The 13,755-nt window shown below is 43.2% G+C and overlaps 1 protein-coding gene across 8 annotated transcripts in view; it reads left to right on the forward strand.

Annotated features, from left to right (window-relative positions):
* WNK2 (WNK lysine deficient protein kinase 2) overlaps nt 1-13,755 on the forward strand; it is a 103,334-nt gene that overhangs the window by 42,436 nt on the left and 47,143 nt on the right. For all 8 annotated transcript variants that reach the window (XM_082288851.1, XM_082288845.1, XM_082288850.1 and 5 more), the window contains exons 5-8: nt 1,622-1,779; nt 9,981-10,069; nt 10,308-10,527; nt 13,001-13,289. In XM_082288851.1, the coding sequence (XP_082144977.1) occupies nt 1,622-1,779; nt 9,981-10,069; nt 10,308-10,527; nt 13,001-13,289 (756 nt within the window). The remainder of the gene's footprint in view (nt 1-1,621; nt 1,780-9,980; nt 10,070-10,307; nt 10,528-13,000; nt 13,290-13,755) is intronic.

Consider the following 13,755-nt stretch of genomic DNA (forward strand, 5'->3'; position numbering starts at 1 on the left):
GCTTGGTTCACAAGTCAGGCTGAGTCTACTTCAGAAATGTGTGCAAAAGCAGACTCTAATTTCGAGGGTTGTCCTTTTTGTTGCCATTAAGAAAGTTTAGGACAAGTCAGAGAATCCTAGAACCCTAGAATGGTTTGGATTAGAAGGGATCTTAGAGATTGTCTTGTCTGCCATGGCTGGGACACCTTCCACTTGACCACTTTGCTCCAAGCTCTGCCCAGCCTGATCTGGGACTCTTCCAGGGATGGATCTTCCTCAGTTTCTTTAGGGAGTTGGGTGATGGCTTTTAACTGGAAAAGGGGAGATTTTGATTAGATATTAGGAAGAAACATGTTACTGTGAGGTTGGTGAGGCCCTGGCACAGGGTGCCCAGAGAAGCTGTGGCTTCCCCATCCCTGGAAGTGTCCAAGGCCAGGTTGGATGGGGCTGGGAGCACCCTGGGATAGTGGAAGGTGTCCCTGCCCGTGGCAGAGGGTGGATGAGATGATCTTTAAGGTATCTTCCAATCCAAACCATTCTGGGAATTCTCTATGCCAGAACTATTTTTTCTGATTGTATGTTACTTTAATTACAGTTGTGCTTTTGCTGCTGATCAGAGATGTCATAACAAAGCACTGATGGGATCTGCCAGGGCTGGGGGTAGTTTGGGTGCTGAGGCTGGACAGGCGGAGTTTATCTGGGTCTTTCTCGTGGTCCAAGACTTGCCACTCTGTTTTTGGCATCCCAGCAGCTTGCTGCTCCTGTCTCTTGACACACCACGGCATCAATCTCTCTTCCTTCATCCTTTCTACATGTAAAAAGGAAATAAACTAGTCATTACTCCTAAGCATGAATTACAGTATGAGATACAGTTCCTGGAATGAATTACCCAAGTGTTAATAGTTTTCTGTTTTGCTTGATAAGCCCCCCCTTTTCAGAGTAGTTTGCTGTGCAAACGTTGTAGGTGTTGGAAGTTGCTGCTTTTCCCCAGGCTGCAGCTCCCAGAGCTTCATTTCATATTTACCCAGTTCCATCAGATTCCTGACGCCCTAATCCCTATTGAGTAGGACCTTACTCTGTAAGTAGCCTCATTGATTTGTCCCACTAAACCAGTGACAGAATTAGGTTTGATGTTTTGTGCATGACTCTGTAGGTGATTTGTGATACTACTGGCTTTCAAAGTGCTGTCTGCTGGTGGTTACTCTGTATCTCTGGAGGAAACAAAAGTATTCAAATTTGCACTGATAAAAGCAAGAGTGACAGTACTTGGTTCTTCTCCCCTTTTCACCTCCCCAGACCTGTACACATCCTTCTCTCCAGCCGGCCAGAAACCATTCCACCACTTCCACTGGCTGGAAATGAGCTATAGCTCATTTTCTTGTTCATTTTTGAAATTTTTCATTCTTTTTCTTCCCCCTCCCCCGCACCCTGCTTCCCCCCTTTGGATTATTACCAGCAAGCCATGAGCATGGAAGTGCGTGCGTTGGCCTTGGATTTCCTCCCTGGGGGATGCTTGAGCTCTTGTGAAATAATCTCGCATGCACCTATACACAGTTGTACTGGGCACACTTCCTACAGGTGAAAAAGCTTGTGGTTTAGATTCCTGTAAAAAAATCAACGTTATCTTTGTACATCCCTGTAGGTACCCCAGAATTCATGGCCCCAGAAATGTATGAGGAACACTACGATGAGTCTGTGGATGTCTACGCGTTTGGAATGTGCATGCTGGAAATGGCTACCTCAGAATACCCTTACTCAGAATGCCAGAATGCTGCTCAAATCTACCGGAAAGTAACCTGTGTGAGTACACGTCCTTAATTGGTATTGGATCTTGTCATTTGGAGGTTTAAAAGCATATTTTGATGAGGTGTCAGTACTGCTGAGTGTATACTGCGTTGTAGAAGTTGAGGTATCTGAGCTCTGGGTTACACAAACCTGTTTCAGGCTTATGCATAAATTTAAAATTCTGCACTTGGGGTGTATTTTCCTGGATGCAGCTACATGAAATATTTTCGGTAATCTTTGTCACTGATTTTATCTCCATCAGCCACAAATACAGCCCAGTGGGCTGCTGCTTGATAGTTTAACTCTTCTTAGAGCATTGCTTTCAACCCAGAGCCACTCAGAAATAATTTTAAAGCCCACAAAGGCCTCAGAAACTGCTCAGCAGTGCAGTTATCTTCATCCTGTGTCTGGAGCAGCTTCCTTGGCATTGCAGGGAGGTGAGTGTGTGCAGCCATGGATCTGCTGGCTGCTGACCATGCTCTGTACCATGGGCTTGCTGAAAACCATGCTGCAGCTTCTCAGAGACATGGAATGGGTTTGATGGCTCAGGGGAGTTCCTTGCCTTTATCCTTGTTATTCAAGGCTAGGTTGGACAGGGCTTGGAGCAACCTGGTCTAGTGGAAGGTGTCCCTGTCCATTACAGGGAGGTTGCAATCAGATGATCTTTAAGGTGCCTTCCAACCCAAACTATTCTGTGATTCTGTGATCCTAGAGCCACGTGGTTATTCCATGTTGTTACTCTGTGGTTCTTTATCACAGTGTTTATTACCTTTGGCACAAGGGGTGTTGGCTCTGTTTTGGTATGTAGTCCTTCAGATATGGCCTGAATGCTACCAGTGTGGGCAGCTTAGGGGATACCTCCTTGGACTCCACAACTTCAGAGTGGCTACAAGAGGCTCTTGTGATTTTAGGCTCTGTGGCCTCATCTCGTGCATGTGAGACCAGTGAGGTACCCAATATCACTGTGGGAGTGGCTGGCATGGTTGGCTGGTGTTACTGGGAATGTGTGTGTGCACCTGGAGCCACGGAGAACATCGAGCTCTTTGTTGCTCCATGTACCCAGAGAAGCTCTGTGTACACCTCTTAGCCATCTGAAATATTGGTAGTTAAGACTTTGAAAGGCTCCTAAGCTTCATTTATCAAAGCAATATCCAAGATGGCAAAGAATAATGATTAATCAGGGGATTCCAATTAGATGTTATATTTCAATTTGCAGACTTAAGTAGCTATTTTTTTAAACACTGATGGAAGCCTGAGCCAACTTGTTTTCTATGGCAGTAACCTTTACATGGCTCAGGATTAGATGGTAAATTATTATAATTTGTATTTGTAAAACTGGCTTTATACTGGCAGCTTCGGAGAGTGGGAGATGATGTTTATCACATAGAACAAGCACTGGCAGAGAAGCTGTGGAAAGGTCGTTGTAAGGGGTATTTATTTTTGAAGCAGAACTTTCTGGCGGGGAAAGCTGGAGACAAAAACATCAGGTACCAGCATGGAGGGTGTGCAGTTTTTGTCTGAATTTGGGGTAGTAGCAGTGGGAGCAAAGGCGCCAGGATTCCTTAGGTGGCAAAATTGGCACTGCGGTTTTTCCAAGGAAAGGGTTAACCAGCTCCCTGTGGAATGGAGAAAGCCCAGTCAAATGCCATGAGCTGTACTACTGTCAGGCAGGAAGGAGGAGCAGGGGGTGGACCTCTGGGGTGAGGGTGCAGGAGGAGCCTCATGTCCTGGGGGAGATCCTCTGTCCTAGGAGGAACCTTCTGGTGGGCTCAACAGCTTCCCTAGAGGAGCTGCTTCTGCAGGAGAGCTGCCGACAGAAGGGACCCTGCTCCGACCTGCGTGAGTCGCCTGCGGGGTCTGAGGGACGCAGCAGCTGAGGAGGAGGTGTGGAAGTTCGGGGTGTGGGGTCCTGAGCCAGCACGATGCAGTGGGGTCTGCCCTAAGCTGGGCAGTGACTGCACACAGACAAAGTAACTCTAAAATCACTTGGATGAAGAGTTAGGGTTGGTGATGCAGCAGCTTGTGCGAGCCTTGGGGCTTAGAGACTGAAATACAGTCAGAAATGGATTGTAGACTAAACCCAAGAGGCTGAATTACTGTTTTCTTCCAGTATTAGATTAGGTTTGGGGCTCTTGCTAGAGCAGAAGGTGGCTCTGACCTTCTTGGGTGGAGGTTGCAGAGCCCCTGAATGCTGCAGCTCCTCAGTGAGACATTTATGTACTTTTTTATGAAGCTGGGGCTTTTTTGCACCAGAAATATAAATACTGTTTCTAGTGTTTTAAATTGAGGGTCAGCACATTGTAAAAATATGTTTGCTGTGTCTAGCTGCCTGATGCCTTTATTTAAAAAGGATAAAATAAAATACCTTTCTTTTCATGCCTTGGGCTCAGCATTGCAGTGGCAACCACTGGAGGTGTTGATAGCTTCTGCAGGGTTGGAATTGCTGGCTAGAGTTTGCATCAAGGAGCAACAACCAACAAAATCTTTAGACTGCCTACCTTCTGTTGAGTCTCACTGAGCTGGCATTCCCTCCACTGCCCAGCACAGGCAGGGCATGATCTGGGTTTTGCCACTAAAATACCTTTTTCAGTAATTTCTATTCTGTGTCCTATCACTCTGCCAAGCCCGTGCCTGCTACTAGGGCATAAGATACACGTCAAGTCCTGGCTGTCCAAGTCATGCACACTGATAGTCCTTATCAGTGTAGAAAATATAAACACTACCTTTCTGAGACATTATTATTTCAGCATATGTCACATTCTGCATGTCTGTAGTGTAAGATTATTAAACTTTATCCATTTCAGTAACCTTTTATTCTGCCTGACCATATTCTTATGGCTTAATTGCTGCTTTAATTTTTGAATTCCTGTTTTCCCACGTGTGCCTGTGTTTGCAGTTGTCCAGGATAAGGTGGTGGTCATGTTTGGAAATGTGCAGAGGGGCTCATTTTTCTGCCAGACAAGATGTGCTTGTTCCAACTTGTCACCTCTCTCTGCCCTTTCAGCCTGAATGATGGAGTGTAAACAATAAAAAAATGGATATGTACTGTAAATAGAAAATACATCTTTCCCAAGCAGTGGGGCCAAGCCACATTTACCACAGTTCACTTTGAAGTGATTTCCTGGTCAGCATATTTGCAGTGCCCTTCGTTCTGATGCCATAATCTCATTTTTCATGCATAACTTGATGGTTTTTCTTACTCAGATTTTTTTTGTGTTTAATCATTCTGCCAAGTGATTTTGATGTAGACAATAGTGATGAAACATTGAAATCCGTGACCTTCCCAGGCGGCTCCAGCCCAGTGTTTTCTTAGGGATGTGCTGCAGAATGCACAGCAGAGCAGCTGCATCTCCAGGGAGTTCCTGGCCATCTCCTTGGATTTAGTGGTAGAAACCTGTGCTTCAGAACAACCCACCCTGTTACAGTGTTCTGGTTTTCATTTAAAGCTCTCATATTGTTTGTTTTCATCCACTATTGAAGGTTTTCTCAGCATTTGCAGGCTGTATGCCATATTGCACACACTAAATAAATGCTGTGGCTGTGGCACAATGACAGCAGGCGAATAATGCTGTGAATGTCATTGCATGGACTTCTTGTGGCTTTTGGAGATCATCTTAGATCTGCAGGTAATCCTCTTAGCTTCGCGTTAAGATGGAGCACCATTCTGGAGTGAAACAGATGAGTTTATAATTGCACACAGTGATGTCATGGAACAAAATCCTGGTAAAACTGAGAGCTTTACCTTTATTTCAGTGACTTCAGAGTGTGTGTGCCAGGGTGGTTTCAGCTGGAAACATGGCTTCAGCTTTTTTGGTAGAAGGTTTTTTCCTTTTTTAGGAATGACATGAGTCTACAGATTTACCTTCAAGTGGGAGGTGGGGTGGTAGCCCAGAGCAGGCTGTCCTGGGGTGGAAAGGCACGTTCTAGGGGCCAGGAAAGCCTCTAGAGAACTGACTGACGTGGGTCAGACGTGCTGTTGACTTGTGTGGCATTTGCTGTGTCCCTTCAAAGCATCACGTGCTGCTCTTCCAAAGTGTGCTCTGCTGATGGAAACTGGCAAGTGGCTGTTTTTAGACCCTGCAAAACAAGCAGCACGTTTTTTCCCTCAGCATGAAGGCTACAACTTTCATGTCTGTATGTGTCTGGCTGTAGACTCAGCTGCCTTGTACTGGAGGGCAATGGATCACAAATCTAATTGCTTCAGAAGGAAGGGGATGGGAATAAATGCTGGTGAGGGAGTCAGAATAAATCATCCTGTTGGGGACAGGAATTCTCAAATGGGAAATTATTTGATCTCTCATTTTGCTTGTGGTTTATATATGTGTATCTATATTTTAACATTTAAGGACCTTGTATTATCCTTATGCCCCTTATGCCACCCAGCGAGCCCTGCCTTTCACATGTGGTGGTGTTGAGTTTATTTTAATTTATAGCAGGCTGTACAGCTTTCGAGCCATCATGGTTAATTTCTTAGCTAATACACTTTGAATTTTGGTGCCATGTTTCCTTGGGAATGCTCAGGGAAGACAGATGGCTTTTGTTGAAGTGAATGAGATGGGGCCTTTGATGGCAAATAGAAGCCCCCTTCATTGTCAGGGGCATAGTGCTGCAGGGAGGGTTTGCAGCATCCCAGTGAGATGGCCTTGGAGAGTTTAATGAAGAGTAAGAAACAAAAGGGCCCTATAGCACAGGGACAGGGAGAGAACACTTTGGCAAAGCAGCTCTGTTCAGTACTTCACTCTCCGTGTTTTGTCCTTGTTTGTTTTAGTCATCTATTCGTAGCTTAGCTGTTCAGCAGATTAACACAATGGATCTTTGGAGAGGAGTCGGTGTTCCATCAAAAGATGGTGAAAATAAAGTGTTGGTGGAAGAGTTACTTTTTAAATTTGTGGAAGCAATTTATAAAGTCAATATTGGGAATCAGTCATCGAGGTTCTGCTAAATGGACTGTTTTCAGGCAAACCTAATTTCTAGATGCCCAACATGTCCCTCCCTGCTCCATCCCAGTCATCTCAGAGTTAAGGTTGAACCATGTACCTGAAGATTATTTCTGAATTCTCAAAAAAAAAAAATTAAATTGGATGAAACTCTGATATGCCTCGTGCTATTTGTGTCTTTCATATGTTCATTTTGTGTAAAGATACCTATGGAGTGCTTACAAAAATTGTAAAAAGCAGTTGGCAGGATTCCTTGAGTGCATAGAGATGTGAGCAATATACTCCTCTAGGTAGTTGGAAGCTCTGCATGGTATGGTCTAAGTTGTCTCTACTGTTTTTTTGGTTTTTTGGATTTTGTATGTGTGTGCATTTTCCCCCCGTTAAATGGGTACTGACACATGTTTGTGGGATATTTTTCAGTAAACATTAATCTATAGCAGCTGATGGTCTTTCATAGAATCATGGAATGGTTTGGGTTGGAAGGGGCCTCAAAGCCCATCCCATTCCACCCCCATGTCGTGGTCAGGGACACCTCCCACTGTGCCAGGCTGCTCCCAGCCCCAGTGTCCAGCCTGGCCTTGGGCACTGCCAGGGATCCAGGGGCAGCCCCAGCTGCTCTGGGCACCCTGTGCCAGGGCCTGCCCACCCTCCCAGGGAGGAATTTCTTCCTTATGTATAATCTAAACCTGCCTCTCTTCAGGTTAAAGCCTTTATTAGGTCTTATTACCCTTTCTTCGTAGTGAGTGTCACACTGATACGAAAATCAGTTTTCTCACAGCAAACAACAGTGTACTGAAATGTACAGATTTGTCCTTTCTGTTTTGAATTGATTAAGTTTTCATGCAACTCTTCCTCACTGGAGAGCACACTAGGCTCCTGTAGCTTAAAGGTGAATTGGGGTACAGAGGAGTCCTGCTGAAAATACGTTTTAGTGGTGCTTTGTTTTCTTTCATTTCTGGTTCAGGTATCAGAGCTCTCCTAAGAGCTCTCCTTGGCACACTGGAGCCAGCCTGGGCACTCCAGTGCCTTTTGACACATTTTTCTAATACACAAAACTTGAACCCTCATCTCATCAGTAAGATTTAGGGTTGCTTAAGCAAATAATTCTTTTTAGTGGGTCACAGCCAGCCAGCCAGCCACGTGTACAGATTATTTTGGTTTGTTCTCACAAAAATGGGTTTCTTTGGCTCTCTGCAGCTTTCTGCTGAAGCACAACTGGGGAGCTGAGTATTCGTGTGACTATTCTGTATTTTTATTACTATTTTTTCAGAATTTATGGTTTACATATTTCACTCTAGAATTTTAAGACAAATAGGGGGTTGTTGACCTAAAATTAGTAATTAATAATGTTTGAAGTAGAATCTGAGGCTTGTATAGCAACAGGATGTGCATAATAGGATAAAGTATAATCTGATGCTGGAATATTCAGAAATTCTCGAAGAGGCTCCAGCCCTCACTGAAATTCATCCATAAAATTTACTCAAGACTTAATTCAGTGTTTTACTTGCAGACACTCTCTGAAAATACCTGTTTTCTTTTTTTAATCCACTGGGTGAACCAAAAGTCCATTCTGCGGGGCTCCTTATCTGTGACTGCATGAGCCATTATTTACTGTTATTCCAGGGTGAAACTTTAAAAGGATTTGAATGGAGCTAAATGTCCAATTCCCATTCAGTTATGTGCTTAATCACATTCTGGTTTTTTAGATAAAGGAAATTGTGTTTCCTTTTTGTTCTGCTTATTGACTTCATTGGAAGTACTTGGGTCCTTAAGTGATAGGGTCTGACTGCATCATCTCTTCTCAAATTAATTTTGTCACATTTTCATCTATGTACATCTTGGTTTAGTAGGTAGAGGTAATCACGTGGTTTTGAAAGGGAATCAATTCTGTGATTTAAGCTGGACATCACAAATAAACAGAAGCCCTTCTTGTGCTGCCACTTGTCATGTGTAGCTGAATTACATACATGGAAGGCATTCACAGGAAACCTCCTGCTGCTCTGGGTGGAAGGAGGTGCGAGGCACTGGGGGCTGGTGAGGATGAGCATCCTTTGACAAGAGGTTACTGAGGTGGCCTCGCTGGAAGTGGCGGCTGTTCCTGCTGGAACATCCCTTCCTCCTTGTCCACAGCCTGGAATCAAAGGAAATGATCACCCTGGGCTTTGCAAACGCTCAGCCCCACATCTGTAGCTGTGCAGGTGTTCCCCATCAATATTTTTTTGGTATATTTGGATGGTTTGTACAGGGTGATGACATCATATAAGAACAGCTCTTTAGCCTGAGGCTAGCATACCTCTTCTCCTGCAGTCTCTCCTTATGGTGGTAAGATACCTGTTGTTTTAATATTATATGTTATTTTATCCGGGCTGTGTACCCTGAGGGGGATCATGCTGAGTTAAGATCTTGGTCCTGAAACACTAGAAAGTAGGGAGAGCTGACCTGTGACTGTCCTAGGAGTGTGCATGTGTCTGTGTCCCTTTTAAATCCTCTCTGTCTTCTTAACACAATCCCACCTAACCTTGAAGAAAAGCAGACTCTCCCTGCTGTGCCTGCGTGGAGCTGAGCTCCCAATGTGGGGACACTGAGTCTGCTTCTCTGGGTTTTCTTCTGCAGTGGGTAGCTGGGTGTTCTCCTTGAAAGGCTGTGCTCATAGGTTGCTGTTCCAAATCTGTTCCCAGCAAAAATGCTAACATTTGACAGAAATTTAACTAGATTTATAGGTTACACCTGCTCTACCACATATTCCCAAGGGGTTTCTAACAATATCCTGGGAAATTCAGGAGCGATGCAGAGCTATTGAGCATATTCTCCTGCTTCCCTGCTTGGTTTTTGACTCATTTTCAGTACTAGCTATCTGAAGAAAACTGTGATTATTTGTCTTTATTCATTTAGTGCTTTGAGGGTTAAGGCAAAAACATGAAAGGAATAATTTCAGAAAATGGTTATTTTTGAAATTTAAAATTAGCTATTTCTTGAATATTCACTTCAGAGTCCAGAGGATATAAAGGTAAAATTTGCAAAGGGTGGTAAAGAAAAAGAGATACCTGCCCTGTGTATGGCTTAGCTCATGCAAGGTAATGTACTAATTTTGAAGTGCAATGGTATTTAGAAATATAGTAGCCCTAAATCCTCAACTCAGTTTTGCATTAAGACTAACAACTTAAAAGTATTAGTTACTTCCCAGGTTGAATTACCATTAAAATGCAGAGAAAATATGCTTAATTTAGAGGTATAATGTAATTCTTTTTCACATTAAATTGTTTTTCTCTATGCTTTTAGGGTATAAAGCCAGCAAGCTTTGAGAAAGTTACTGATCCTGAAATTAAGGAGATAATTGGGGAGTGCATCTGCAAAAACAAAGAAGAAAGGTTTGTGCTTGTGGTGCATGAATATTGCTAAAGCTTTGGGAAATGGGAAATGTCACTTTTTCAATTTCCTTTTCAATAACACGGGAAATCCCATGTCTTTACAAAAAGAACACTAATTCATTATGGGTGAGCACCAAACATACTGTAAATGTTTCCACCTTTAACAGCAGTTTCTTGTTACAAACCTTTCTGAGATTGTTGACTTGCAGTATTTGAATCTTCTTTATATCCTTTGCAGATATGAAATTAAAGATTTACTAAGCCATGCCTTTTTTGCTGAAGATACTGGGGTAAGAGTGGAACTTGCAGAAGAAGACCATGGTAGGAAATCCTCTATTGCCTTAAGACTCTGGGTAGAAGATCCTAAGAAACTGAAAGGAAAACCCAAAGATAATGGAGCCATTGAGTTTACTTTTGATCTGGAGAAGGAAACTCCTGATGATGTTGCACAAGAAATGGTAAAATACACTTCTGACAAAAATGTGTCTATATAGAAAGTAGTGCATAAATCTCAAGGGACAACAGGAACGAGTTGGGTAAAGTAACTTCTGCTTGAACCATTCCAGGTGTCCAGTTTAGGCACTTTGCATTGACTTTGGACTGACTACTGCAAGAAAGGGGTAAATGGGGAAGAACTAACTGAAACATGTTGTTTGAAAACAGATGCCTGAAATCACAATTTAAATAGCTTAGGGACTGTAGAGGTCTGGACTTCTTTTATATTTTGCAAGCTCCTCTGCTGGTTTCTATAGGCTGTTGAATATATTTGAATTTGTTTGGAATCTGTTTAGTTCCAGACAGCAGCTAGAAATACATTAGAAGAGTCCAGAAGTTCAATCACAAAATATTATGCATTGAATTCTCCCAAATACTTTTTCCCATCTTTTCTGTTGGTGTTCCTTAGAAGGAATGTAGATGAGAAAGGTCTGTGGTCAGCCCCTCTACCCCCAAACTTTGATAGGAAATTGGGTTCACTGAGTTAGGAGTAAGCTTTGGATGTTTTAACAGATAAGTTTCACGTGCTGTGTTTCTGTATCTTTACAATTCTGGGCTTTTGTTAGAGAATCTGTGTTCCAGTTTCACCATGTTGTCCTTGAGCTCATATTTTAATGGTGTCTTTGCTGCAGTTGTTTTGGTGTTCGGATGTCACAGAGGCACAGGGACAGTGAGCACTGAGCCAGGGGTCTGAACGTTCCTGTGCTTGCAAAAGTGTTCCTATTAGACTCTAAATCCCCAGGGATCCCATTTAATGATGTCATCACCACTCTTGTTCTGCTCAGGAGGCACTCATTTTGGTAATGCTGCCTTGCTCTGCTGGAACTCATCACCATCTACAAGTTTAGTGGGAGGAATCTGGGCTCCTTTGTCTTCTTGTCGTTAGTTTGCAGTAGGTCCAGTGTTTTTCCAGCAATATATCATTACAGACCTCATTTAGTTTATAAATTGCTCTGGTACCATTACTTGCTGTTATATTTTGCATTTAAATATTGATGGCAATATTTGGAATTTTGAAGTTCTTAGGTTGCTTGGTCCATAGTTGTGATGTTCTATTTTGAAAAGGAAATAATTCTTGTGAAAAGTGTATTTAAAAGGATCATGCCCAGACTACAGTGACACTGTACCCTTTCCCAGATAATTCCCAAATAATTTTAAAATCTGTATTCTACATTAATACTTACCTAAGTGACTGCCCATGGAATGCTTTCAAACCTGAGGCTGTTGCAGGGGCAGAAAAGGGGAACATTTATTCCTAAATGTCTTTTTCTAGTCCTTGTGAATTGTGGAACACCAAAGCCATGTGCTTTCATCAATTTGTTGCCTTATGTGCTGTGGAAGAGAAGAACGCAGGAGACCTTCTGAGTCCAGGGAATTATTTATCATTACCGGTGGGTTTTTGGTAGTTAGGCAATCCCACCTGCCTGAAGGATGTGGGCAAAGGGAACTCAAAACGTTCTGGTGGGTTTGGAAAGTGAAGTTAGCTCTCCCAGCTAGTGGGTGCTGCAAAGGGGCATGGCTTCATTGAAATGAAGCTGTGTTTTAAGCTGCTTTGCACCCATTAATTTTAGCAGTGAAAATCTAAGATGTGAAACTGCCTTATGTTTGGGCAAGAGCAAAGCAGGAAAGCTTCTAGATTTACCCCATGGTTGTAAATGCTTTCAATCTGTCGAATATGCATGTTAAGAATGCAGGGAGAGCAGACAAAGCTCTGGTAGGTCATTATTAAACGAAAATTCATACCCTGCACTGCAGGAGATTATGCAAACAAATAGTATGAAGACAAATTTCCATTTTATCTGTTGAGCAGTTGAGTTCTGAGAAGCCTTGTCCCCTTTTCCATCAAGCGGGAACAGTCTGCTTTTTTCTTTGTTGAAGTCAATCAATACTGACTGACTTCACTATTTAAGAGAAGTTAATTTGAGACATAATTCTGTTAACATCTTGTCCTTCATGACTTGCTGTACTATCAAGCAGAGAAATTTAGAAAATGCTGTGTGCAGGAAAGGTTAAGGCAAGAAATTCATATTTAGAGGCAGTTTGATTCACTCCAGGTGCATTGTTCAGGGATTCTTTTTCCTGTTTTGTCTATTCTTTTAGTATTGAAAAGAAAAAAAAGAGGGGAACCCATCTGTGATTAAACTTGCTCTCCTCAATGGATGTTTAGTGGGGAACGTTTAGAGGCAGTGCATATTCAGGTCCTAGAAATTACATCCTGGGGTTTTTTAATGCAATAGGAATAGAAGTTTTACTGAAAAAGAGCCCCACCCCATCAAGCTCTTGAGTTCCTGTTCTTGTGAGAAATAAACCTGTATAAATTCATGTTGTTTCAAAATGATGTTTTCTTATTAGGAAGAGGTTTGAGTATCGCATGTGTGCTCGTGTGGTGCCCAGCCACGTGCACGGGACCTCGCTGAGTGTGTGCCTCCTCTCTAGATTGACTCGGGATTTTTCCACGAGAACGATCTCAAGATCGTGGCCAAGTCCATACGCGACAGAGTAGCGCTGATCCTCTGGAGGAGGGAGCGGATCTGGCCCAGGATGCAGTCGGAGGAGCGGCGGGACTCGGAGTGCCTGGAGAAGCTGAAGGCACCGCAGGCACAGCAGGTCCAGGTCACCTACCTTTCCCACACGGGGCACCACATCCTGTCGGAGCCTGAGGAGCCGGAGGCAGACCAGCACCCCTTCCAGCAGAACCTGCCCACCAGCGTCACCTCCGTCGCGTGTGAGTGCCGTGTTGGCTCTGTGGGCATACGGGGATAAATGTCCGAGGGGGGAGCCCACAAGGATCGGAGCTCAGATGAACTCTGTGTGATTTTGCACAGTAGCTCAAAACCCACAAGCATCCAGATGCATGACAATTATGAAAGCAATGAAGGTTCAAGAAAACAATGTTATATAGATATCTCTATATGATTCTGCCTTGGTAGCAATAAATGCCAAAACTATAACATATTTGTAAATGGAAAAGCAAGACCTGCTGCTCGACACAAAAAATGCATGTTTTCTATGCCAGGTGGTGGGATCAACACTTTTAAGGTTGTGCAAAGCATGATTTCAGAGCCTGCAGAAATTGAATTGGCACCAAACTGATTGATGATCCTTGTGGGTCTCTTCCAACTCGGAATATTTTATGAGTCTGTGATTCAAACTGGTCAAAGTGACTGGTGGCTCGTTCAAATTATGTTGGC

The sequence above is a fragment of the Coloeus monedula genome (assembly GCF_965178545.1).
Source record: "Coloeus monedula genome assembly, chromosome: 11".
Classification (NCBI taxonomy): Eukaryota; Metazoa; Chordata; class Aves; order Passeriformes; family Corvidae; genus Coloeus; species Coloeus monedula.